Source organism: Neoarius graeffei, chromosome 12 (assembly GCF_027579695.1).
Source record: "Neoarius graeffei isolate fNeoGra1 chromosome 12, fNeoGra1.pri, whole genome shotgun sequence".
NCBI lineage: Eukaryota > Metazoa > Chordata > Actinopteri > Siluriformes > Ariidae > Neoarius > Neoarius graeffei.
This window is the reverse complement of record NC_083580.1, coordinates 74268018-74295108: the sequence shown is the minus strand read 5'-3', so window position 1 is coordinate 74295108 and position 27091 is coordinate 74268018. Positions and strand designations below refer to the sequence as shown.

The 27091-nt window shown below is 40.9% G+C and overlaps 1 protein-coding gene across 2 annotated transcripts; it reads left to right on the top strand.

The window, feature by feature from the left end:
* Positions 1-6742: 6742 nt before the first annotated feature.
* Positions 6743-26180, top strand: LOC132895046 (organic solute transporter subunit alpha-like). Of its 2 annotated transcripts, none has more exons than XM_060935225.1 (8): positions 6743-6824; positions 11948-12099; positions 12200-12273; positions 12443-12601; positions 12799-12910; positions 21910-22050; positions 23375-23480; positions 25916-26180. In XM_060935225.1, exons 2-8 carry the CDS (start codon positions 11956-11958, stop codon positions 26083-26085), a joined length of 906 nt encoding a protein of 301 aa, XP_060791208.1. In that variant the 5' UTR covers positions 6743-6824; positions 11948-11955; the 3' UTR covers positions 26086-26180. The 2 variants fall into 2 exon arrangements, with proteins under 2 accessions (XP_060791208.1, XP_060791209.1); XM_060935226.1 differs by lacking the exon at positions 6743-6824 and adding an exon at positions 9669-9837.
* Positions 26181-27091: the final 911 nt, after the last annotated feature.

Genomic DNA, 27091 nt, shown 5'->3' with positions numbered 1-27091 from the left:
CTCATTCGTTTTTGTGTTCTTGGTCTCAGAGCCGCACGCACGAAACAGACACAGAAGACAGAATCAACGTTTAACATAATTAACAATGCACTTTTTACGGAGACGTTTTAATGTTATTCTTTATTTTTTTTTATCCAGTTGAATATTTAGCGTACAAATGTATTTTCAGCTCTTAAAAATGACCGAGGTCCAGCCCTCGGTGGCCTCATAGCTGGCTACGGCCATGGTTCCCCTGCATCCAAAATCACTCACTATTCACTATACTGTATACTGAGTTCGCCTTTTTGTAGTGCAGTCCGAATGTATAGTGAGAATTATTACACACTATACAGTGCACTCAAAGTATCCCACAATGCACTGTGAAAAGTAGTGTACAACTGATAGTCACTCACCAAGGAATATATACCATCATGCACTGCAGTTGCGCTGAAAAAAAAAAAGTGTGTTGGGGTGAAAGGACAGAGGAAGAAACACATTATAAACGGACATTTAAGTGCATTTAAAAATAGTAAGAGAATAGAAAACAAGCTAAAATAGAGTAAGACAGATAAAATGCAAGAATAAAAGTTACAGTGCAGAGTGAGGAATTAATCAAAAGCCTCTCTTTATCTCTAGCTGCTTTATCCTTCTGCAGGGTCGCAGGCAAGCTGGAGCCTATCCCAGCTGACTACGGGCGAAAGGCGGGGTACACCCTGGACAAGTCGCCAGGTCATCACAGGGCTGACACATAGACACAGACAACCATTCACACTCACATTCACACCTACGGTCAATTTAGAGTCACCAGTTAACCTAACCTGCATGTCTTTAGACTGTGGGGGAAACCGGAGCACCCCCACGCGGACACCATGCAAACTCTGCACAGAAAGGCCCTCGTCGGCCATGGTGCTCGAACCCAGACCTTCTTGCTGTGAGGCAACAGCGCTAACCACTACACCACCTCAAGTTTGATTTAATAAAATACAGCCTCAAATTTGATTTAATAAAAGGCAGCGGCAAAGAAGGAAGAAAGTATTCAGCCTTGATTTAAAAGAACTGAATGTGGGAAATATACTCAGTATAATATGGATTTGTCACAAAAATACACGCATGTATTTATTATTTTGAAAACCCACCAGCTGACTGATTTGGCATGTTTTAATTGTTGCGACAGTAAATAACGGTGTGACAGACATATATATGTGTGTGTGTGTGTGTGTGTGTGTGTGTGTGTGTGTACACAGTGGCTATAAAAAGTGTGCACACCCCATTAAAATGATAGGTTTTTCTGATGTAAAAAAAAAAAGAAACATCTCATGGATGCGCTGGGACGCATCATCAATGATGTAACCTGGAGTCATCGGGTGTTTCAGGTCTTTCAACATCATACACCCTCTCCCAGGCGACCCAGCCAGGGTTGATCAGACCCCAGCTTGTGTCCCAGCAGCATTCGACCATGGATCTTAATCTAAAGCCATCTTGTGGATTTCTCTGCAGCTTCTACTGCATTCTTCATGGCTTTCTTATTTGCTTGCCCTGTGATGCCCAGCATTGTGATGCCCTGCAGAGTGACCACCCTGCAAAGCCTCGGCAACCCACTTCCACTGGCTCACATTGGACCTGCCAGCCTTGCCTTTGGCATGTGTCCACAAACTCCTGTACTTGGCACGCTTTCTCTCGTTGGTCTTGTCCACACGCTTTTCCCAGAGTACAGTTAATTCCAGCATGATCAGTTGCTTGGTGGATCTTGAGACAATGATCATGTCTGGCTGCAGACACAATGGTACTATCTGGGCTGGGAACTTAAGCTGATTGCCAAGGTCCACTTCCAAATACCAGTCACTGGCGGTGGTGAGGAGGCCAGCCTTTGGTCCTGAATGTGGGTGCAGCTTCTCACCGGCTCTCACAAAGACAATCCTCTTGGACTGGTGGTGGCCCTTGTTGTTGTGGATGGTTGTGGCTACACTGTCTGCAATTGCCTTGAGGACCTGGTCATGTCGCCAACGGTATCAACTATCTCCCAGGGCTTTTGGGCAACTGCTGAGGAGATGTTCCAAGGAACCTCTTCCGGAGCATTGAGGGCAAGTAGGTGTTTCACTCTTGCCCCAGACATGGAGGTTTGCTGGACTTGGTAAAGTGTCATATACAGCTTGGACCAAGAACCTTACACAATGGTAATCTGCTTGCAAGATGTTAGACCATGTGATCTTCCACTGCAGAACATTTTCCCATCTCATCCATGCCCCTTGCTGTCCCAGTCCCACCATCCTGCTGCCCCGGACTTCCTTCACGCCTGCTCGGACTTCCTCCTGGATGAGGTGCTGCAACTCTTTGCCTTGGGCTTTGTTAACTCTGGTAGTCAGGACGTAGCTGATGCCTACCCACCCTACTGCAACAGACCCCACCAGCGTCCTCTGCCTCAGGCGTGACTCTGCCTCCTCCAAGGATCTGGCTGCACTCCACTTTCTGCTTGTCCGAACCTGGATGCCAGCTGTTGCCACCTTTGGGTCTCTGGATTCTCTGTACTGCAGAGCTTCCCGAGTCCACAACACCATGAATTCCTCAGTGAGGCCACTGACTGGGAGCTGTAAGGTGTTAGTGGTGCCATACAGAGCAGCACTGCTCCGGCTGCGTGGGAGTCCAAGCCACCTCCACAAGTAGCTGCTGATTTTCCTTTCTAGAGACTCGACCGTGGAGATCGGTACTGTGTATATCAGCAGGGGCCACAGGATTCGGGGAAGCACAGAATGCTGGTAAATCCAGGCCTTGAACCTCCCTGGCAAACCAGACTTATCCACCTCGGTGAGCCAAGTCCCGAGCTCTTCGCTGGTCTTTCTGATGGATGCAGTGTCTTTCAGACTGCAGTCAAAGATCTTCCAGAGGCTCCTGACTGGCTGCTTCATAATGGACGGGATGGTGGTTCCGGCGATTGCGAACTGGAACTTATCCACTACTCTTCCCTTCTTCAGCACTAGAGCCCTGGATTTTGTTGGCTTAAAGCTCATTCTTGCCCAGGAGATGAGTTTCTCTGGGCCTTGAAGGATCCACCTGCTGCCCGTGACTGATGTTGTCATAGTCAGATCATCCGAAGGCTCTTATAGGTGGTTGTCAGACTCCAGACTTAGTCAAGGGACCTCTGCATTCTGGCTCTGCTGATTTGACTACCATGTTCATGGCAAGGGCAAAAAGAATAACTGAGATTGTACAACCTATTATAATGCACTTCTCAAGCCGATGCCAGTCTGATGCGCCAGACCCAGCAGTGACTCTTAACCTGAAGTTGCTGTAATAGTTCAGGATAAGGTCCTTAATTGTCCTGGGAAAATAAATAAATAAATAAACACACACACACACACACACACACACACACACACACACACACACACACACACACACACACAGAGTGGATATAAAAATATGTGTACACACTCTGTTAAAGTGATCGTTTTTTCTGATGTAAAAAAATGAGACCACGATAAATAATTTCAAAACTTTTCACACCTTTAATGTGACCTGTACAATTCAATTGAAAAACAAACAAATTTGTTTGAGGGAAAAACATAAAAAATGTACAATAAGCTGGTTGCATAAGTGTGCACACCCTTTAACTAATACTTTGTTGAAGCACCTTTTGATTTAATTACAGTATTCAGTCTTTTTGGGTCGGCGTCTATCAGCCTGCCACAGCTAGACTTGGCATTATTTGCCCACTCTTCCTTACAAAAGTGCTCCAAATCTGTCAGATTGCGAGGGCTTGACTTGTGCACTGCCCTCTTCAGGTCACCCCACAGATTTCAATTGGATTTACGTCTGGGCTCTGGCTGAGCCATTCCAAAACTTTTTGGGGGTCATTGTCATGCTGAAAGATGAAATTCTTCTTCATCTTCATCTTTCTAGCAGACACCTGAAGGATATGGGCCAAAATTGATTGGTATTTAGAACTGTTCATAATTCCCTCTGCCTTGACTAAAGTCCCTGTTCCAGCTGAAGAAAAACAACCCCAAGACATGATGATGCTGCCACCACCATGCTTCACCGTGGGTATGGTGTTCTTTTGGTGATGCGCAGTGTTGTTTTTGCACCAAACATACCTTTTGGAATTGTGGCCAAAAAGTTCACCCTTGGTTTCATCAGACCATAACACATTTTCCCACATGCTTTTGGAAGAGTTGATGTATTTTTTTTTTTTTTTGCCAAATTTAGCCAGGCCTGGATGTTTTTCTTTGACGCTACCTCATAGTCCAGGCATATGGAGAATACGGGAGATTGTTGTCACATGTAGTACACAACCAGTACTTGTCAGAAATTCCTGCAGCTCCTTCAGTGTTGCTGTAGGCCTCTCGGCAGCCTCCCTGAACAGTTTTCGTCTCATCTTTTCATCAATTTTGGAGAGACATCCAGTTCTCGGTAATGTCACTGTTGTCCCATATTTTCTCCACTTCTTGATGACTGTCTTCACTGTACTCTATGGTATATCTAATGCCGTGGAAATGTTTTTGTACCATTCTCCTGACTGATACTTTTCAACAATGAGATCCCTTTGAGGCTTTGTAAGCTCTCTGTGAACCCTGGCTTTTGCTGGAGGATGCAACTGAGTAAATGTCTGAACTTTATTTGGGGTTAATCAGAGTCATTTTAACTGATGGCAGGTGTGAACCCAAAAAGACTGAATGCTGTGATTAAATCAAAACGTGCTTCAACAAAGTATTAGTTTAAGGGTGTGCACACTTATGCAACCAGCTTATTGTATGTTTTTTTATTTTTTATGGTTTTCCCCCTAACAGATTTGTTTTTCAATTGAATTGTACAGGTTATAGGTCACATTAAAGGGGGGAATTTTTTTTTAATTATTTATCCTGGTCTCTGGTTTTTTTTACATCAGAAAAACCGATCATTTTAATGGGGTGTGCACACTTTAAATAACTGTTTTATATATATATAACAGTTCTTTTGACTGTTCCTGTTAATGGGAACAGTCAAAAGAAGAAGAAGAAGAAGAACCTTGTGTCCGAAATCATTTACTCCGCCGTGCCGTTATTTACATCATTACTGTCGCACAATTAAAACATGTCAGATCAGTCGGCTGGTAGGTTTTCAAAATAATAAATACATGCGTGTATTTTTGTGATAAATCCATATTATACTGAGTGTATTTCCCACATTAATAAATACAAAGTACTTTGTATCTGCTGCATCTTTCAATTCTTTTAAATCAAGGCTGAATACTTTGCCTTTTATTAAATCACATTTAAGGCTTTTGATTAATTCCTCACTCTGCACTGTAACTTTTGTTCTTGTATTTTATCTGTCTTATTCTATTTTAGCTTATTTTCTATTCTGTTACTATTTTTAATAGTAATAGCTTTAATAGCTCCTCTCTGTTGTCTGCCATTTTTCTTTCAGCGCGACCGTAATGCATGATGGGATATATTGCTTGGTTAGTGACCATTGGTTGTATACTACTTTTCACGGTGCATTGTAGGATACTTCGAGTGCACTACTGTATATAGGGTGTAATAATTCTCACTATACATTCGGACAGCACTACAAAATGGCGAACTCACTATATAGTCCACTATATAGTGAGTAGTAAGTGATTTCAGACACAGTGTATGTCTTCCAGAATAGAGTTCTAATTAATCCAATGAATAATAACATGAACAATTAAAAAAAAAGTCTGATGTGTGATTTGGTTCTCAATCATTTTAGCAGCTAGTAGCTTTTTTTTTTTTTTTTGTCAGACATGAACAGGAAGGGGGCGGCACGGTGGTGTAGTGGTTAGCGCTGTCGCCTCACAGCAAGAAGGTCCTGGGTTCGAGCCCCGGGGCCGGCGAGGGCCTTTCTGTGTGGAGTTTGCATGTTCTCCCCGTGTCCGCGTGGGTTTCCTCCGGGTGCTCCGGTTTCCCCCACAGTCCAAAGACATGCAGGTTAGGTTAACTGGTGACTCTAAATTGACCGTAGGTGTGAATGTGAGTGTGAATGGTTGTCTGTGTCTATGTGTCAGCCCTGTGATGACCTGGCGACTTGTCCAGGGTGTACCACGCCTTTCGCCCGTAGTCAGCTGGGATAGGCTCCAGCTTGCCTGCGACCCTGTAGAAGGATAAAGCGGCTAGAGATAATGAGATGAGATGAGATGAACAGGAAGAAGCCTTGTATGTGCATTCACAACTCCGTGGTAATAAAACTAACACAGTAAAAGAAAGTGATAAAGACATTCTAGATAACCATTAACATGCACTGAAAAAGTGTCATTGGAGGAACCTGATACACATGCAGTGTATTATGGTTCATTCTCGGGGTCAGAGACCTTAATGTTCATGACTGATCATATGTAGAAATTTTATTTTCCCAAGGTCAGAGTTTGTCTGAATACTAGATACCTACCTGCATAAATACAAAAGCTACATCAGCATATTCAGGTGGTATTCTCTGAAGTAAACTTTAATGGTTAAACTTAATCAATATTATGAAAATATTATGAGGACAGCTATTTAATCAACTTAGCATTGTAGATTCACATCTCATACTGCATTCTTCAGTCTTATTCCATGCACTGGTAAAGTTCTGAAGATACATCGAACTGCATCAAACCTGATTCCTTAAACTAATCATCAATTCCAGTTCTAGACCAATGGACTTCTTGACAACGGCTTGATTTTTGTACACTAACCCACTTATTAAACCTGGTAAGTAATCACTGAGTTGAACCAGCTGTCTTTTTTGCAGACTCATCCCCAAACTCAGACCCACTTGGTACAATAAACGATTTGATAAAAGTGAGGAATTGTGAAATGGAAAAATCTACTGGATCCAGTAGAGCCTATCCCAGGAATACTGGATGTGAGGTAGGAAAACACCCTGGATGGGATGCCAGTCCATCGCTGGATTCCATGCACACACACGGTCATGCTAGGGGCAGTTTATCTTAGCCAATCCACCTACTGATGTTTTTGTGAGGTGGAAGGACACTGGAGAACCCAGATAAAACCCACACGGACATGAAGAGAAAATCCCAAACGCCATACACACAGTAATTGACCTCAGGATCGAACTACTGGAGCTATGAGACAGTAGCCTTACTGGTTGTGCTACCATTTTGACTATTCGGTTCAATTCAGTTTTATATTTTAAATACTTTTAACAATAGTCATAATGCAGCTTTACAAAAACTAGGATTTAAATGTACAAAGCACATACATATATATACATATATATATATATATATATATATATATATATATATATATATATATATATATATATATATATATATTTTTTTTTTTAATCATTACATTTCTATCTGTAGTTAGCGCTGTCGCCTCACAGCAAGAAGGTTCTGGGTTCGAGCTCTGTGGCTGACAGGGGCCTTTCTGTGCGGAGTTTGCATGTTCTCCCCGTGTCCGCGTGGGTTTTCTCCGGGTGCTCCGGTTTCCCCCCAGTCCAAAGACATGCAGGTTAGGTTAACTGGTGACTCTAAATTGACCGTAGGTGTGAATGTGAGTGTGAATGGTTGTTTGTCTCTATGTGTCAGCCCTGCAGTGACCTGGTGATTTGTCCAGGGTGTACCCCGCCTCTCACCCATAGTCAGCTGGGATAGGCTCCAGCTTGCCCGCAACCCTGCACAGGATAATGGATGGATGGAACATAGTGTAACAGTACACTGCGCATGCGCATACACGTGTTCTGATTAAAATGGCCAGTGAGTGTATACAATTTGGTTCACCATTTGAAATAAATGGGCTAGACTAAAGAAATAGCTTTCAGACATGTTTATGCTTATTACAGAGGGAAAGTGCGTTCCACTGAGCTCTAGCACCGGGCCATTTCCGTGAAATAAGAGTTTTGGTCATGGCGACAGTGTGTATGTCAGCCTCGGTTCAGAGGTTTCAGTTTCGAAAACTGTAAGAGGTAAGAGTAGAATAATATAAAGTACAGACACTTGGTATATTTTACTTCTGTGATTTTTAAATTGTTCATTTTTGGATTACGCTTCATTTTTGTGGCTACTGCCTCATAGAGTAAATATATATGCTATATATACTGTATGGACATGGGATCAGAAAACAATTTTATTTATAAGCAGTAACCACATGGACCCACAGGGTACCTATTTTTTTTTGCGATATCTTCCTTCATATTCATCATAAGTGCTACTGGGAAAGGTTTGTTTTGCCTGGCAGCACTTGTTCACCTTTACTTTGCAGAACAAAATGAGAGATGGTGGAATGGGTATGACATTGACCTTTGTCTACGTTTGTAAACATCCATCCATCCATCCATTATCTGTAGCCGCTTATCCTGTATAGGGTCGCAGACAAGCTGGAGCCTATCCCAGCTGACTATGGGCGAGAGACGAGGTATACCCTGGACAAGTCGCCAGGTCATCACAGGGTTGACACATAGAGACAAACAACCATTCACACTCACGGTCAATTTAGAGCCACCAATTAGCCTAACCTGCATGTCTTTGGACCGTGGGGGAAACTGGAGCACCTGGAGGAAACCCACGGGGAGAACATGCAAACTCCACACAGAAAGGCCCTCGTCAGCCGCTGGGCTCACACCCAGGACCGTCTTGCTGCGAGGCGACAGAGCTAACCACTACACCACCGGTGCCGCCCCTTTTGTAAGCAACTGCTTCCTTTTACTGTGTTTCATTCTCCAATTATCTTTAAAGTCTATGCATTGTAAGGGTGTCATTTTTTTTTCCTGGTGCACAGTAATCTGTTAGAACTGTAATCAACTACTACAAGGGAGCGCCAAAGGTGAATGACATTAAAACCATGTACTAAACCTTGACGTGAGAAAGGAGCAAACTACTGTACCATGTTGACTGGCAAACCCAATGAGTTTATAGAGTGACCAAATGACATTCATCCAAGTTTGAGTGTGCATCCATATTCCCATTCATGATTTAGGAAATTCTCCAATCTACGGTAAATCTCCAAAAGACTTGTATGACTTTTATGTGTCAGTCATTTTCGCCTGAAAAATATTTTATCATTTGGGCTGAATCTAGCGTTTATGAAAATCAGAGTCACCTATATGGTCAGTTCATGTTTGTATAGATAAGAAAAGCAGATGGTGACTATACTGGTCAAGGAGAATGATGTAAAACTAACACAGGCTGATGTTTTCTTTGAAACCTAGCCTTGGGTTTATCAGAACCGCCAAGGAAAGCACCATATCACTATCTGTATAAAGCACATAATGGGAGCATTGAGTAAATCCACCATTCTGTGCCTTTATAATCGGAGGCATGCATTACCACGGGCTTTTCAGCAAATTAGTTTCCCTTTCAAAGTTCATTGCTTTCACTGTGCGCTGACTCACCTGCATGACATATTAACCAAGAGACTTAAGGACGCCAATTGTGTAATTAGTAAAGATGTACCTTATAACTAAACAGATAAAACCTAAAGACTGATGATTTTTCGTAGGGATTGTGATATTAAGGTTTAGTCCTTGTATCTCTCCATCACACACACACACACACACACACACACACACACACACACACACACACACACACACACACACACACACAGACTCATTCTTGTGTTTTATTAACCCGTGAAGTGACACTGGGAACCTGATTAGGTGGAGCTTCCTGAAATTTATTTCATCAGCTTTACACAGGAGTTCAGAGCATTTTTTCACCACGCGTGCTTATTCCTAGTTGCAGAAGATTTTAGAGCTTCCATACCTGAACTTGTTAGTTTTTGGGGAAAAAAATAACTGGGAGCTGTTTTGTTTTCTCTGAGTGTTGAATTTGAATATTCATAATGGATGATCTGAATGGAACTATCGATCCTAGATGTCTAGCTGGCCCACCTCTGGCTATGGATGTTATAGGACGTAAGTGTTTGGTGTTTTTTGTTTTTTTTCTATTTAATTCTAGGTGATTAGAGGGTAGTTTAAAAATGGATTCTCAATAAGTTTCAGACAATATGCACATTTATCATTTGATAAAATCTTGATTAACTTTTAATTATCAGCTGTTTAATTTTCAAATAAGCTTTTTCATCATGCAGGTCAGACACACTGTATTTGCAAGAATATTTGATTTTATTCTATCTACATTCACTGGATATGGGCAATCGTGCGCTCTGATTGGCTACTCTACTACTAGGATATTAGCTCATATACCGTGAATAGAGAAAAACAAAATGGCGGCTTTGTTATCAAGTATTTAAAAGAAACAGAAATAACTAAAAGAGTATAGTTTTTCCCCCCAGTATCTCCTGTTCCACACTCCAGCCCAGTCAGTGGCAGTAATGCACCGTAAAGTTGGTTTGCCAACTGCCAAAAAAACCCTAAAGAAGAAGAACAACAAAATGGCGGCGCGTGTTGCTGAACCAACCGAGGACGAAATAAAAGCTCTACTTGAAAACAAAACCCAAAAAAATGCAAAAACAAAGCAATAAAATATGGAATAAAAGTATTTGATGGTAAGAACATATCTTTTTTTATTTTTCAAGAATTATTATTATCGCATTTTTACATTCTAAGCGGAAATGATTTTGTCAGACGTTTTGTATAAAGTTTTTATTTACTGAATTTGCAAAAAATTAAAATAAAAATGCTCCATTTCTCAAAATCCAGTGAATGTGGATAGAATAAAACAGTTATTCCACTCAATCACGTCGTGCATGGCTTTAGCCAACTTGGTGCTACGCACCTTGTCGGCCATCAGCTCATGTACGACTTGATTTCGTGGAATAACTGTTATGTAAACAGTGCTTAAGAATGAATTAAAGATGCACGTTGTAAATTCATAATGTATATGTCGTCTGTGTAGTGTATGCAAATTTTAATACACAATTTTGGCTAGCTACAGAATGTAGCAATAAGTCATACTATCAGGCAGATGTGTATTTAGTTTCATTCTCAGGATAAAAGATGGCAGCATGGTGGTGTAGTGGTTAGCGCTGTCGCCTCACAGCAAGAAGTTCCGGGTTCTAGCCCCGTGGCCGGCGAGGACCTTTCTGTGTGGAGTTTGCATGTTCTCCCCGTGTCCGCGTGGGTTTTCTCCGGGTGCTCCGGTTTCCCCCACAGTCCAAAGACATGCAGGTTAGGTTAACTGGTGACTCTAAATTGACCGTAGGTGTGAATGTGAGCGTGAATGGTTGTCTGTGTCTATGTGTCAGCCCTGTGATGACCTGGCGACTTGTCCAGGGTGTACCCCGCCTTTCGCCCGTAGTCAGCTGGGATAGGCTCCAGCTTGCCTGCGACCCTGTAGAACAGGATAAAGCGGATAGAGGAGATGAGATGAGATGAGGATAAAAGATGACAGGACACAAAATTATTACTCTCATTATTAAAGTTAGGGTTATTGCTAAAGCTTGCTAAGGTTTATTCTTTCAGCTGTACAGCTTATTCATAGTCCTTACAATTCTTTTTTTGGAAGTCACAATGTGGCATTTTTTAAAATCGTTGGTTTAGAGCACATGCCTCTTTCAATCGTATTTTGTGATTCCACGATAGCATTAAGTCCATATCCGTATATAATTTTATAGCACTGATGTTCTTGGCTAGGGGAATGCATTATTTTGAAATTTTAGTCGAATAAACATCCATCCATTATCTGTAGCCGGTTATCCTGTCCTACAGGGTCGCAGGCAAGCTGGAGCCTATCCCAGCTAACTATGGGCGAAAGGCGGGGTACACCCTGGACAAGTCACCAGGTCATCGCATGGCTGACACATAAACACAGACAACCATTCACGCTCACACCTACGGTCAATTTAGAGCCACCAATTAGCCTAACCTGCATGTCTTTGAACTGTGGGGGAAACCCACGCGGACAAGGGGAGAGTATGCAAACTCCACACAGAAAGGCCCTCGCTGGCCGCTGGGCTCGAACCCAGGACCTTCATGCTGTGAGGCGACAGCGCTAACCACTACACCACCATGCCACCTTCGAATAAACATATGAATATTCATTTCTCATATTCATTCATTTCAGAGCTGGATATGTTTGGGATTGCTCTATACGCCATCTTGACATTCATGGCGAGTGTATCTCTTGTGTTGTATTTGGACGAGTGTTTGTATGTCTACAAAAATGTACCCTACCCAAAGAAAACCACCATCATATGGGTCAGCGGTGCTGCACCAGTAAGACTGCATTTTTTTAAAAAATCTGTTTTGTTTTTACAATAATCTGTAAGTTGTACAGTGATATGGAATGACATATATCATGTCTTGTCTCTTGCAGGTCATTGCTACTATGTCATGTCTTGGAATGTGGATCCCAAGAAGCACCATGTTCACAGATATGACCTCTAACTCGTAAGACACTCACTGTGAATCCCAAGAAAAGAGGTCACTGACCTATAGAGTTTAATATCTAATGTTGATTACAGTGGGTAATTTATGATTTATGGCTTGTAGACGACTATGCAGAAGATGATTCATTATGAAATGTTATGCAAGGTGCAATGACGTGTTCTGTGTGTAGATATTTTGCAATCGTGATCTACAAGTTTCTGATCCTCCTGCTGGAGGAGTGTGGTGGTGACGAGGTCTTTCTGAGGTCCTCAGCGAAGGTGATGTTCAGGATCAGCACGGGACCGTGTTGCTGTTGCTGCCCCTGCCTCCCTCGAGTACCCATCACACGGTAAACTCAATCTGGTGCTCATAAAGAGCCAGTTCTGTCTGCATGACTGATTAAAACCCAACAAGAAGTCACATATTTATATAAATCTCTTGTTATGAGTGTACAGTATTGATCCTTGGAACCATGAACCATGCTATGAAAGAGTTGTGAGATTGTACATATTTCTATGAGAAGCTAACACCACTAATTTTCTTTAGGCGCATGTTATTCCTGATGAAGTTGGGATCACTACAATATGCCATTATGAAGACAGTCTTCTCTGTTTTCTGTATTGCTTTATGGACCAATGGGATCTTCGATCCTACCAACGTATGTAAAGTCATTACCCAATGCACACATACAATGAAAATCTCTTGCATATACATGAGATTTTGTATTTAGGGTTTACACTGAAGCCAAAATTCTCCATTTCAGACCAGACTCATGTTTGATGTACCACACTTGTGGTACAACCCCAATTCCAAAAAGTTGGGAAGCTGAGTAAATAAAAACAGAATGCGATAATCTGCAAACCATGGAAACCCTATATTTCATTGAAAATAGTACAAAGACAACATATCAAATGTTGAAACTGAGAAATTTTATTGTTTTTTGAAAAATACATGCCCATTTTGAATTTGATATCTGCAAGACATTTCAAAAAGTTGGGACAGGGGTGTTTTTACCACTGTGTTGCATCACCTCTACTTTTAAAAACACTCTGTAAATGTTTGGGAACTGATGAGACCAATTGCTGTAGTTTTGAAAGAGAAATATTGTCCCATTCTTGCCTGATATACAATTTCAGTTGCTCAATAGTTCAGGGTCTCAACTGTCGTATTTTGCACTTCATAATGCACCAAATGTTTTCAATGGGAGACAGGTTTAGACTGCAGGCAGGCCAGTTTAGCACCCGGACTCTTTTACTACAGAGCCATGCAGTTTTAATATGTGCAGAAAGCGGTTTGGCATTGTCTTGCTGAAAGAAGGAAGGCCTTCCCTGAAAAAGATTTTGCCTGGATGGCAGCATATTGCTCCAAAATCTGTATATATCCTTCAGCATTAATGATGCCTTCCCAGATATACAAGCTACCCATGTCATGTGCACTAATGCCCCCTCATACCATCACAGATGCTGGCTTTTGAACGGCGCACTGATAACAAGCCAGATGGTCCCTCTCCTCTTTAGCCTGGAGGACGTGGTGTCCATGATTTCTAAAAAGAATTTCTACTTTTGATTCGTCAGACCTCGGGACAATTTTCCACTTCGCCTCAGTCCATCATAAAAGAGCTTGGGCCCAGAGAAGGTGGCAGTGTTTCTGGATATTGTTTATATCTGGTTTTAACTTGCATTTGTGGATGCAGTAATGAAGTGTTTTCTCAGACGATGGTTTTCTGAAGTGTTCCTGAGCCCATACAGTGATTTCCACTACAGACATGTGTCTGCTTTTAATGCAGTGTCTCCTGAGGGCCTGAAGATCACAGGCATCCAATGTCAGTTTTCAGCCTTGTCTCTTGCATACAGAGATTTCTCCAGATTCTCTGAATCTTTTAATGATATTATGTACCGTAGATGATGTGATCCATAAATTCTTTGCAGTTTTACATTGAGGAACATTATTCTTAAATTGTTGCACTGTTTATCCAAGCAGTCTTTCACAGAGCGGTGAACCCCTCCCCATCTTTACTTCTGAGAGACTCCGCCTCTCTGGGATGCTCTTTTTATACCCAATCATCTTACTGACCTGTTGCCAATTAACCAAATTAGGTTTTTTAGCATTACTCAACTTTTTTAGTCTTTTGTTGCCCCCATCCCAACTTTTCAGATACGTGTTGCTGACATCAAATTCAAAATGAGCGTATATTTTAACACCCCCCCACACACACACACACAGAGAAATTTCTGTTTCAACATGTTGTCTTTGTACTATTTTCAATGAAACATAGGGTTTCCATGATTTGCAAATCTTCACATTCTGTTTTTATTTACGTTTTACACAGTGTCCCAACTTTTTGGAATTGAGGTTGTACTATACTTCCACACTGTGAAAAGATCAAGAAGATTCTGACATCTTCTAAATGTGTTCGAGCCCACGTATGAGATTCCAAGTGATTATCATATAACAAAATGGACAACATTGTGCAAAAACCAGAGGTGGACAAAGTACCCAACTTCATTACTTAAGTCAAAGTACAGATCCCGCTGGTCAAATGTTACTCCGATACAAGTAAAAGTCGTACAGTCAAATTTTTACTTAAGTTAAAGTACTGAAGTACTTGCTTTAAAAAATACTGAAGGATTAAAAGTACATTTTCTGTCAGTGCATTGTTGTATTATTGCCACAATGCTTATGAAACCTACTGCCTCTGAAGCAACCGACTGGATTTACAAAATGAATGCATGCTGTACCATCATGGTGGTTTAACGTTAAGCTAGCTAGTCAGTGAAGCTCCACCTGACATGCTAGCAAACTCTTTTCAAACTTGAAATCATATTGGGTAGCTAACGCTACTAGAAAAGAAAGATTTCTACATTCTGTTTATTTGGCAAGATTATGCTAAAACATACAGTGGTGCTTGAAAGTTTGTGAACCCTTGAGAATTTTCTATATTTCTGCATAAATATGACCTCAAACATCATCAGATTTTCACACAAGTCCTAAAAGTAGATAAAGAGAACCCAGTTAAACAAATGAGACAAAAATATTATACTTGTTCATTTATTTATTGAGGAAAATGATCCAATATTACAGATTTGTGAGTGGCAAAAGTATGTGAACCTCTCGGATTAGCGGTTAATTTGAAGGTGAAATTAGAGTCAGGTGTTTTCAAGCAATGGGATGACAATCAGGTGTGAGTGGGCACCCTGTTTTATTTAAAGAACAGGGATCTATCAAAGTCTGATCTTCACAACACATGTTTGTGGAAGTGTATCATGGCTCGAACAAAGGAGATTTCTGAGGACCTCAGAAAAAGCGTTGTTGATGCTCATCAGGCTGGGAAAGGTTACAAAACCATCTCTAAAGAGTTTGGACTCCACCAATCCACAGTCAGACAGATTGTGTACAAATGGAGGAAATTCAAGACCATTGTTACCCTCCCCAGGAGTGGTCGACCAACGAAGATCACTCCAAGATCAAGATGTGTAATAGTCGGCGAGGTCACAAAGGACTCCAGGGTAACTTCTAAGCAACTGAAGGCCTCTCTCACATTGGCTAATGTTAATGTTCATGAGTCCACTATCAGGAGAACACTGAACAACAATGGTGTACATGGCAGGGTTGCAAGGAGAAAGCCACTGCCCTCCAAAAATAACATTGCTGCTCGTCTGCAGTTTGCTAAAGGTCACGTGGACAAGCCAGAAGGCTATTGGAAAAATGTTTTGTGGACGGATGAGACCAAAATAAAACTTTTTGGTTTAAATGAGAAGCGTTATGTTTGGAGAAAGGAAAACACTGCATTCCAGCATAAGAACCTTATCCCGTCTGTGAAACATGGTGGTGGTAGTATCATGGTTTGGGCCTGCTTTGCTGCATCTGGGCCAGAACGGCTTTCCATCGTTGATGGAACAATGAATTCTGAATTATTCCAGCGAATTCTAAAGGAAAATTTCAGGACATCTGTCCATGAACTGAATTTCAAGAGAAGGTGGGTCATGCAGCAAGACAATGACCCTAAGCACACAAGTCGTTCTACCAAAGAATGGTTAAAGAAGAATAAAGTTAATGTTTTGGAATGGCCAAGTCAAAGTCCTGACCTTAATCCAATCGAAATGTTGTGGAAGGACCTGAAGCGAGCAGTTCATGTGAGGAAACCCACCAACATCCCAGAGTTGAAGCTGTTCTGTACGGAGGAACGGGCTAAAATTCCTCCAAGCCGGTGTGCAGAACTGATCAACAGTTACTGGAAATGTTTAGTTGCAGTTATTGCTGCACAAGGGGGCCACACCAGATACTGAAAGCAAAGGTTCACATACTTTTGCCACTCACAGATATGTAATATTGGATCATTTTCCTCAATAAATAAATGACCAAGTATAATATTTTTGTCTCATTTGTTTAACTGGGTTCTCTTTATCTCCTTTTAGGACTTGTGTGAAAATCTGATGACGTTTAAGGTCCTATTTATGCAGAAATATAGAACATTCTAAAGGGTTCACAAACTTTCAAGCACCACTGTATTTCTGAAAGGACTTCAGATAAGTTAGCATTATTCATGTTAGCATAACTCCGTTTTTACATGCTAACTAACAGTGTCCAAGTTAACTAACTATGTGTTAATATTAGCCGTGGACAAGGCTACGGCAACTTGGCGGGCAAATCTATAGAAAGTCATTTGACAAACCAGACTGCATAGCTATTGCAATGTTATTGCTAGCTCTAAAAGCACAGACAACTTCACTGCAAGCTTTCTCTTGGAATAAAATGTTTACATCGAGTTTTTGTAGGCCATGATGTGGTTCGTTTTAGGCAAACAAAGCAAACATTTTAAATGAAACGAATCTTTAATCCTTTGACAAAACTGAAACATGGGTTCATGGGCCATGAGTGTGTGCATTCTCCAGAAGAACTGCCTCCTTCCATTCTGCCATCAACTAATTGTGTTAAATAATGCTGCTGAGAAATGATTGAACTTGATTTTATACAGTCTATGGACGAGACGTGACTCTTGTGATTACTGATCGGCTGTCTCAGTGTCACCTGGGAACAAAACTAATCACGTTTTAGAAAGGAAAAGAAAAAAGCATCCAATTTCTAAGCTGCCTCATAGTAACGAATAACGAGGACCTTGATAGAAATGTAGTGGAGTCAAAAGTATGATATTTGCCTTTCAAATGTAGTGAAGTTAAAGTCATCTCATCATCTCTAGCCGCTTTATCCTGTTCTACAGGGTCGCAGGCAAGCTGGAGCCTATCCCAGCTGACTACGGGCGAAAGGCGGGGTACACCCTGGACAAGTCGCCAGGTCATCACAGGGCTGACACATAGACACAGACAACCATTCACACTCACATTCACACCTACGGTATGGTCAATTTAGAGTCACCAGTTAATCTAACCTGCATGTCTTTGGACTGTGGGGGAAACCGGAGCACCCGGAGGAAACCCACGCGGACACGGGGAGAACATGCAAACTCCGCACAGAAAGGCCCTCGCCGGCCACGGGGCTCGAACCCGGACCTTCTTGCTGTGAGGCGACAGCGCTAACCACTACATCACCATGCCGCCAAGTTAAAGTCATATGTTTCCAAAAAAAAAATAATACTCAAAGTACAGATACTCAAAAAGTGTACTTAAGTACAGTACTCAAGTAAATGTACTTCATTACTGTCCACCTCTGGCAAAAACATAGCAAGAGCTTGTTGTATGGCATCACAGCCATCAGCTTTACCACTTACATTTGGAGCAGCAATGTCCAGTGTCTCTTATTACCTTACTGCTGCACCTTGATTTCATTCTTCAGCTGGAAAACAATTCCATGGCTCGCAAACAAGTCAAGCAATTGCAGGTGTAGTTGAGGAAATGGGTGATGCATGGGTGGTACATTTTCAGAGAGAGGTCATAGGAGAATGGTCAGACCTGTTTGAGCTGACAGGAAGTCTATTGTAACTCAAATAACTACTCTTTACAACCGTGGTGAGCAAAAAAGCATCTCAGTAGTTATTTGAGTTAGCGTAGCCGTCCTGTCAGCCATTTTCCATCCGCATTTTCTGCCACTAAGTGGATGTTTTTTGGTTTTCACACCATTCTGTGTAAACTCTAGAGCCTGTTATGTGTGAATTCTCAGGAGTTCAGCAGTTTCTGAAAGGTTTAGGGTTATTTAGCACAAAAGTCCTTTAGCACAAATTAAAAATCTCTTAGCACAAGATCCAAGAACACTTAATCTTTATTATGAATACTTACTGACCATGTTTAAAGATGTTTGATGGAATTTTTTTTAATGAAAGTTGCCGAGATTCCAATCAAAAACAAGCGATTGTATTTCCCCACTCTGCCATCTTGAAACCGCCATGTTTGATGTAGCCCGTATGTTAATCACTAATCCGCCCTACAAATTATTTAACACAGCACGTCCCCTGACACAATACACCGCTACAGCCAACTTCCAGGTTTGTTTTGTCGGCAAAACACGTTGTCAAGCAGGGCAAGAGACATAATCCCCTGGTTAATTAATTCAGTAAATGCGTAATTATTGACAGTCAGTTGAATTTGTGATATGATCAGAAGTGACTGAAGTTATCTATGAAGGTGCCCACAATTCAAGGTTTGTTATGGTTTAACTACAAATATCCAAAGATACCAAAGAATCGGATTTTCAGTCCACGTTTCAGGGATCAACAACTGATCCTTAACATGCACAGCAGCAGAAATTCCGGCTTCCAGTCCCTAAGCAATCATAATAAACCCCTTCATATATTCATCCATCCATCCATTATCTGTAGCCACTTATCCTGTTCTACAGGGTCGCAGGCAAGCTGGAGCCTATCCCAGCTGACTATGGGCGAGAGGCGGGGTACACCCTGGACAAGTTGCCAGATCATCGCAGGGCTGACACATAGACACAAACAACCATTCGCACTCACATTCACACCTACGGTCAATTTAGAGCTACCAATTAGCCTAACCTGCATGTCTTTGGACTGTGGGGGAAACCGGAGCACCCGGAGGAAACCCACGCGGACACGGGGAGAACATGCAAACTCCGCACAGAAAGGCCCTCGCCGGCCACGGGGCTCAAACCCAGGACCTTCTTGCTGTGAGACGACAGCGCTAACCACTACACCACCGTGCCACTCCCTTCATATATCAAGAGGAGTATTTATTTATTTATTTTTATTATTGTGAACATAATCCAGAGTTGTGCTAAAGAACATAGAGTTTTGCTAAGAGACTTTAGAACTTGTGTTAAAAGACTTTGGATTTGTGCTAAAAGACTTTTGTGCTAAATAACCAGATACCTTCTGAAATACTCATGCTAGCCTGTTTGGCACCAACATCCATATCACGATCAATGTGATTGAGATCACATTTATTTCACCTTTCTGATTGTTATGAACATTATAGTATGTGTTATTTGCAGTATGTACAGTACCAGTCAAAAGTTTGTACACCCTTACTCTACTCATTCATAGGTTTTTCTGTATTTTGTATTTTCTACATTGTAAAACAATACTGAATACATCAAAACTATGAAAAAACATCTGGAACATATATGGAATTTTGTAGTAAATAAAAAAAGTGTCCCCCCAAAAAAATGTTTCATGTTTTAGACTCTTTAAACCAGCCAGCGTTTACCTCGATGATGTTTTGCACACTATTGGCATGATCTTAACCAGCTTCATCTGGAATGGTTTTCAGTTAACAGGTGTGCCTCGTCAAAAGTTAATTAGTGGACTAATTTCTTGCCTTGTTACTGCATTTTAGATCAAACAGTAAGCAGTTAATAATAAAATTACAGTAAATAGCCCTGTTCCACCTCGCAACTGTAGTAATCCATACAGTACTGTCAAGAACCGCTCAACTAAGTAAAGAGAAACAACATCCGTCATTACTTTAAGACATGACGTGAATTTTAATTAATAAAAATAAACAGAAAACATTGACTTAGAAGCTGTGTCCAAACTTTTGACTGGTACTGTATGTACATTGTATGTACAACCCCGATTCCAAAAAAGTTGGGACAAAGTACAAATTGTAAATAAAAACGGAATGCAATGATGTGGAAGTTTTAAAATTCCATATTTTATTCAAAATAGAACATAGATGACATATCAAATGTTTAAACTGAGTAAATGTATCATTTAAAGAGAAAAATTAGGTGATTTTAAATATCATGACAACAACACATCTCAAAAAAGTTGGGACAAGGCCATATTTACCACTGTGAGACATCCCCTTTTCTCTTTACAACAGTCTGTAAACGTCTGGGGACTGAGGAGACAAGTTGCTCAAGTTTAGGGATAGGAATGTTAACCCATTCTTGTCTAATGTAGAATTCTAGTTGCTCAACTGTCTTAGGTCTTTTTTGTCGTGTCTTCCGTTTTATGATGCGCCAAATGTTTTCTATGGGTGAAAGATCTGGACTGCAGGCTGGCCAGTTCAGTACCCAGACCCTTCTTCTACACAGCCATGATGCTGTAATTGATGCAGTATGTGGTTTGGCATTGTCATGTTGGAAAATGCAAGGTCTTCCCTGAAAGAGACGTCGTCTGGATGGGAGCATATGTTGCTCTAGAACCTGGATATACCTTTCAGCACTGATGGTGTCTTTCCAGATGTGTAAGCTGCCCATGCCACACGCACTAATGCAACCCCATACCATCAGAGATGCAGGCTTCTGAAATGAGCGCTGATAACAACTTGGGTCGTCCTTCTCCTCTTTAGTCCGAATGACACGGCGTCCCTGATTTCCATAAAGAACTTCAAATTTTGATTTGTCTGACCACAGAACAGTTTTCCACTTTGCCACAGTCCATTTTAAATGAGCCTTGGCCCAGAGAAGACGTCTGCGCTTCTGGATCATGTTTAGATACGGCTTCTTCTTTGAACTATAGAGTTTTAGCTGGCAATGGCAGATGGCACGGTGAATTGTGTTCACAGATAATGTTCTCTGGAAATATTCCTGAGCCCATTTTGTGATTTCCAATACAGAAGCATGCCTGTATGTGATGCAGTGCCATTTAAGGGCCCGAAGATCACGGGCACCCAGTATGGTTTTCCGGCCTTGACCCTTACGCACAGAGATTCTTCCAGATTCTCTGAATCTTTTGATGATATTATGCACTGTAGATGATGATATGTTCAAACTCTTTGCAATTTTACACTGTCGAACTCCTTTCTGATATTGCTCCACTATTTGTCGGCGCGGAATTAGGGAGATTAGTGATCCTCTTCCCATCTTTACTTCTGAGAGCCGCTGCCACTCCAAGATGCTCTTTTTATACCCAGTCATGTTAATGACCTATTGCCAATTGACCTAATGAGTTGCAATTTGGTCCTCCAGCTGTTCCTTTTTTGTACCTTTAACTTTTCCAGCCTCTTATTGCCCCTGTCCCAACTTTTTTGAGATGTGTTGCTGTCATGAAATTTCAAATGAGCCAATATTTGGCGTGAAATTTCAAAATGTCTCACTTTCGACATTTGATATGTTGTCTATGTTCTATTGTGAATACAATATCAGTTTTTGAGATTTGTAAATTATTGCATTCTGTTTTTATTTACAATTTGTACTTTGTCCCAACTTTTTTGGAATTGGGGTTGTATGTATGTATGTATGTATGTATGTATGTATGTTTACTTGTCTGTGCAACATCTCTGTATTTGTACACAGCTGACGGTAAAAGGACCTACTCTCTGGATAAGCCTATTCGTAGGAGTCCTGACTATTATTTCCCTGTGGCCAGTAGGCATCATGTTCATGCACATATGGAAGACAATCCCCGACATCATCCCCAAGTATGCCATGTATCAGGTGAGTGTGTGTACTGCAGGCTTGTAGTACTCAAGTCCAGGATGTGGACTCGAGCCTGACTCGTGCCCTAATTTTAAGGACTCATGACTCAACTTGGACTTGAGCACTGATGACTTGGATTTGGACTCAGACTTGTGCATTAACTGCATTCAGACTCGTAAATTGGAGACGAGGACTTGGATTTTTTTCTTTATTTTTTGTAACATGCCATAATAATTTGCCATAAGATATTTATATCTACATTAATTTTATACTAATTTTGTGCAAGAGTGTCACACCTGCGTGCCTTGATGCGTGCGTCAGATAGACTCTCGGGCGCGCTCCGGACAGCGTGCATGCCAAGCGGACTCTCGTGCGTGCGCTGTACACAACTCACACCTGCACAAGATTAAGGTGCAATCAGCACGCCGATATAAAAACTGTGAAAACACACTTACTTTGCGAAATATTGAGTTGCGTTGCTGACACATTACCGAGCCTTATTTCCTTGTTTGGTTTTCTGATCCCTGATTTCCTGTTTCTCATCTTTGATTCCGCCGAGTCTACGATAGCCTGTTTATGCCCTGCTCAACCTATTGCCTGTTTCACTGTGTCACTGTTTTACTGCCTGCTGTTCTGGATTGTTTACCTGTTTTCACTTGTATTAAGAAACACACCTTCTGCACTTACATCCGTCTCCCAACCATCTCTGACTTCACACTCCCTGATAAAGAGAAACACATTCACCTGTTCATATGTCATGTTCAGGAACAAACTAATGTTAATGGTGCTGAAACAGCCACCGTCAAACGGTGCGGTTGGAGTCTTGTTCTCGGACTCGACTCGGATCAATAGTAGACTCGGCTTGGACTCGACTTGAAATGTTTTTTAATGACTTGGACTTGAACACTGGGGACTCGAGACTGTACTCGGACTCGAGGTTTAGTGACTCGACTACAACACTGGTGTACTGACTGCTCAAGTGATCCGGATATTGTCTTTTGTAAAGTTTATCTGGAAGCAATTCTGTACATAAATGTAGTAGTAACCTTATCAGTGGGGTCTTAACTCAGGGTACAGCTGCATACCCTGATTAAAACTGATAATGTTCATTTCTTACCAGATAATTTACTACTTGTCACTGCTACTGTAGTGTTGCATCATTTACTCGTATCCTGTTTGTAAAAAGATACCGTATGCTCCATGTGGTATAACTGAACATGTGGTATAGGGTTGTTTGGTTATCACAGTGTGAATCTTTAATATTAGTCTGAACTTCTCTCAAAGTGTTTTTGCTACTTTTCCGATATGAGATGTATAAGTCCTCATGTGCATGTGCATTTAGCTGGTCTTGGTCCTGAGTCAGTTGCAGTCAGCCATTATTAATATCCTGTCCCTTAATGGAAAGATTGCCTGTTCGCCACCCTTCTCATCTACAGCCAGAGGATTTAGTGAGTATCTCTCTTTGTTGACTTTATAATTTTTTGATTAGAAGAGATAAAACTGTAAAGCCCCATATAGGAAAATGTTATAGAGTTTACTTTATTGATTATATTACGTTATATTTATTCTATCCACATTCACTGGATATGAGCAATCACATGCTCTGATTGGCTACTCTACTACTAGGATATCAGCTCATATACCATGAGTAGAGAAAAACACAATGGCGGAGCGTGTTACTGAACCAACCGAGGACGAAATAAAAACTACTCGAAAACAAAACGTCAAAAAATACAAAAAAAAATCAAAGTATAGAATGAAAGTATTTCATGGTAAGAACGTATCTTGACTTTATAAATTTGACTTTATAATTTTTTGATTAGAAGAGATAAATCAGAACTGTAAAGCCCTATATACCAGTAGGAAAATATATTATATTATATTATATTATATTATATTATATTATATTATATTATATTATATTATATTATATTATATTATATTATATCCAAATTCACTGGATATGAGCAATCGCATGCTCTGATTGGCTGCTCTGCTACTTGGATATCAGCTTATATACCGTGAGTAGAGAAAAACAAAATGGCAGAGCGTGTTGCTGAACCAACTGAAGACAAAATAAAAACTACTTGAAAACAAAACGCCAAAAAAATACAAAAAAAAAGGCAACAAAGTATGGAATGAACATATTTCATTGTAAGAACATATCTTTTTTTTTTAAAAATCAAGAATTATTATTATAGCATTTTTCACAAATTGCTCCTGTCATTTGTTTACATTCTAAGCAGAAATGATTTTGTCGGATGCTTTGTATAAAGTTTTTATTTATCGAATTTGCAAAAAAAACAATAAAATGCTCTGTTTCTCAAAATCCAGTGAATGTGGATAGAATAAAACAGTTATTCCACTCAATCTCGTCGTACATGGATTATAGCCAACTCAGTGCTACGCGTCTCGTTGACTATCAGCTCATGTACGACTCGATTTCGTGGAATAACTGTTAAATATATCCAGACCGATCAGCCATAACATTATGACCACTGATAGATGAAGTGAATAACATTGATTATCTCATTACAATGGCACCTGTCATGGGGTGGGATATATTAGGCAGCAGGAGAATGGTCAATTCTTGAAGTTGATGTGTTGGAAGCAGGAAAAATGGGCAAGCGTAAGGATCTGAGTGACTTTGACAAGGGCCAAATTGTGATGGTGAGATGACTGGGTCTGAGCATCTCCAAAATGGCACATCTTGTGGGGTGTTCCCGGTATGCAGTGATTAGTACCGAACAAAAGTGGTCCAAGGATCTAAGGGACAACCGGTGAACCGGTGACAGGGTCATGGGTGTTGAAGGCTCATTGATTCACATGGGGCACGAAGGCTAGAACATATGGTCCAATCCTACAGAAGAGCTACTGTAGCACAAACCACTGAAAAAGTTTATTCTGGCTAAAACAGAAAGGTTACATTACATTACATTAATGGCATTTAGCAGACGCTGTTATCCAGAGCAATGTACAACATACCCAAAGCAGCCTGGGGAGCAGTTGGGTGGGTTAGGTGCCTTGCTCAAAGGCACTTCAGCCATTCCTGCTGGACCAGGGAATCAAGCCAGCAACCTTTTGGTCCCAAAGCTGCTTCTCTAACTATTAGGCCATGGCTTCCCATTAAAGGGGTCACCATTAACTTTTTCAGCAGTTTGTGCTACAGTAGCTCTTCTGTAGGACTGGACCATACCGTATGTTCTAGCCTTCATGCCCCATGCGAATCAATGAGACTTTGACACCCATGACCCTGTCGCCGCATCACCGGTTGTCCTTCCTTGGACCACTTTTGTTGAGTACTAACCACTGCATACTGGGAACACCCCATGAGCTGTGCCATTTTGGAGATACTCAGACCCAGTCATCTCGCCATCACAATTTGGCCTGTGTCAAAGTAACTCAGATCCTTACGCTTGCCCATTTTTCCTGCTTCCAAAACATCAACTTCAAGAACTGACTGTTCTCTTTCTTGCTGCCTAATAAATCCCACCCCTTGACAAGTGCCATTGTAATGAGGTAATCATTGTTATTCACTTTGCCTGTCAGTGGTTATAATGTTATAGCTGATCAGTGTGTATATAGTATATTCTTGACAGAGCGTGTTATTGGAAAATAATCAGTGACATGATGGTGGGCTGTGTTACCAACCTGAAGTTGGTTATTTTCCTGTAGCGGAACAACATGCCTTTTGTTCACATCTGTTGTATTGTTTTCTACAGTAAAGTCTAGTATTAAATTAGCATCTACTGTATTTGGAAGTTGTCGTGCAGATGAGTGAAAAATGTATTCTGCGTATACACTGGTGTATGGTTCGTGTTAGGCTGTAGTAATGCTTTATGTGTTGAACGGGTTTAATGTGACTAATTCTGTTTCTGTATAGTGCTTAGTCAGCAGTTAATGATCATGGAGATGTTCATCATCACGCTGGTGACGAGGACGCTGTATAAACATCCGTATGAGCCTGTCAAGTTGGTGCGCTGCGAGAGTGAAAATAACCTGGATGCTAAGCTCAGCTTAAAACCTGCCTTAAATGAGGAGCATGCTGCCTGACATGGAAACGTATATTTATAATGCTGTGCCTTTTATATTTGTCTATTTTATATTTCAGTATTTCATTTACATGACATTACATTACATGCAGATAGATGGATAGATAGATAGATATTTTATTGCTAAAACATTGCAGCCATTTTGGCTGAATTACGTTTAAGTTAACAAATGCATAAGAATGGAAAAAATGATATTAAAAAAATAAATGAGATGAAAATTTTTAATTTAAACTGTTAAAATTTGACTAGAATTGAAATATTAAAAGAAGAAGAAGAAGAAGAAGAAGCCTTTATTTGTCACATGCACACTTCAAGCACAGTGAAATTCATCCTCTGCATGTTGCTATTAACACAGTTCTTTCCTTGTGGACTAAACACACAATAGTTTTATTGATTCAGAAAGACAATTTCATCAGTCGTTTTGCTACTAGAAGTAGTACTGATCTTGTTTTTTTTTAATCTTCTCAAACACTCTCTAGCTTTTGACCCATCGTGTCTGAAGCCTAAGTCATTTCTGTTATCAAGTCATTGCATTACGTTTACATTCTCTATGTAGAATGAAAGATGGAACAAACTTTATACTGTCATTTGTACATGACGGTTTTTGTGTCCGTGTTTTTTTTTTTAAAGGAGCCATATAAGCAAAACTTATCACAATATGTCTGTCATCTGTTCGAGGTACCTACTGTATATCAGATTTTAAAAATAAAAAGCAAAATCACAAATGATTTTATGATAAAAAGTCTTACAGCGGCGGCACGGTGGTGTAGTGGTTAGCGCTGTCACCTCACAGCAAGAAGGTCCGGATTCGAGCCCCGTGGCCGGCGAGGGCCTTTCTGTGTGGAGTTTGCATGTTCTCCCCGTGTCCGCGTGGGTTTCCTCCGGGTGCTCCGGTTTCCCCCACAGTCCAAAGACATGCAGGTTAGGTTAACTGGTGACTCTAAATTGACCGTAGGTGTGAATGTGAGTGTGAATGGTTGTCTGTGTCTATGTGTCAGCCCTGTGAT

Bases quoted from the DNA above. Each gene is read 5' to 3' on its own strand.
- LOC132895046 (XM_060935226.1), top strand. From the start codon at position 9,765: ATGGATGATCTGAATGGAACTATCGATCCTAGATGTCTAGCTGGCCCA. The intron at 12,100-12,199 runs GTAAGACTGCAT...TGTCTCTTGCAG, and splicing joins GGGTCAGCGGTGCTGCACCA to GTCATTGCTACTATGTCATG. The intron at 22,051-23,374 runs GTGAGTGTGTGT...ATGTGCATTTAG, and splicing joins CCAAGTATGCCATGTATCAG to CTGGTCTTGGTCCTGAGTCA.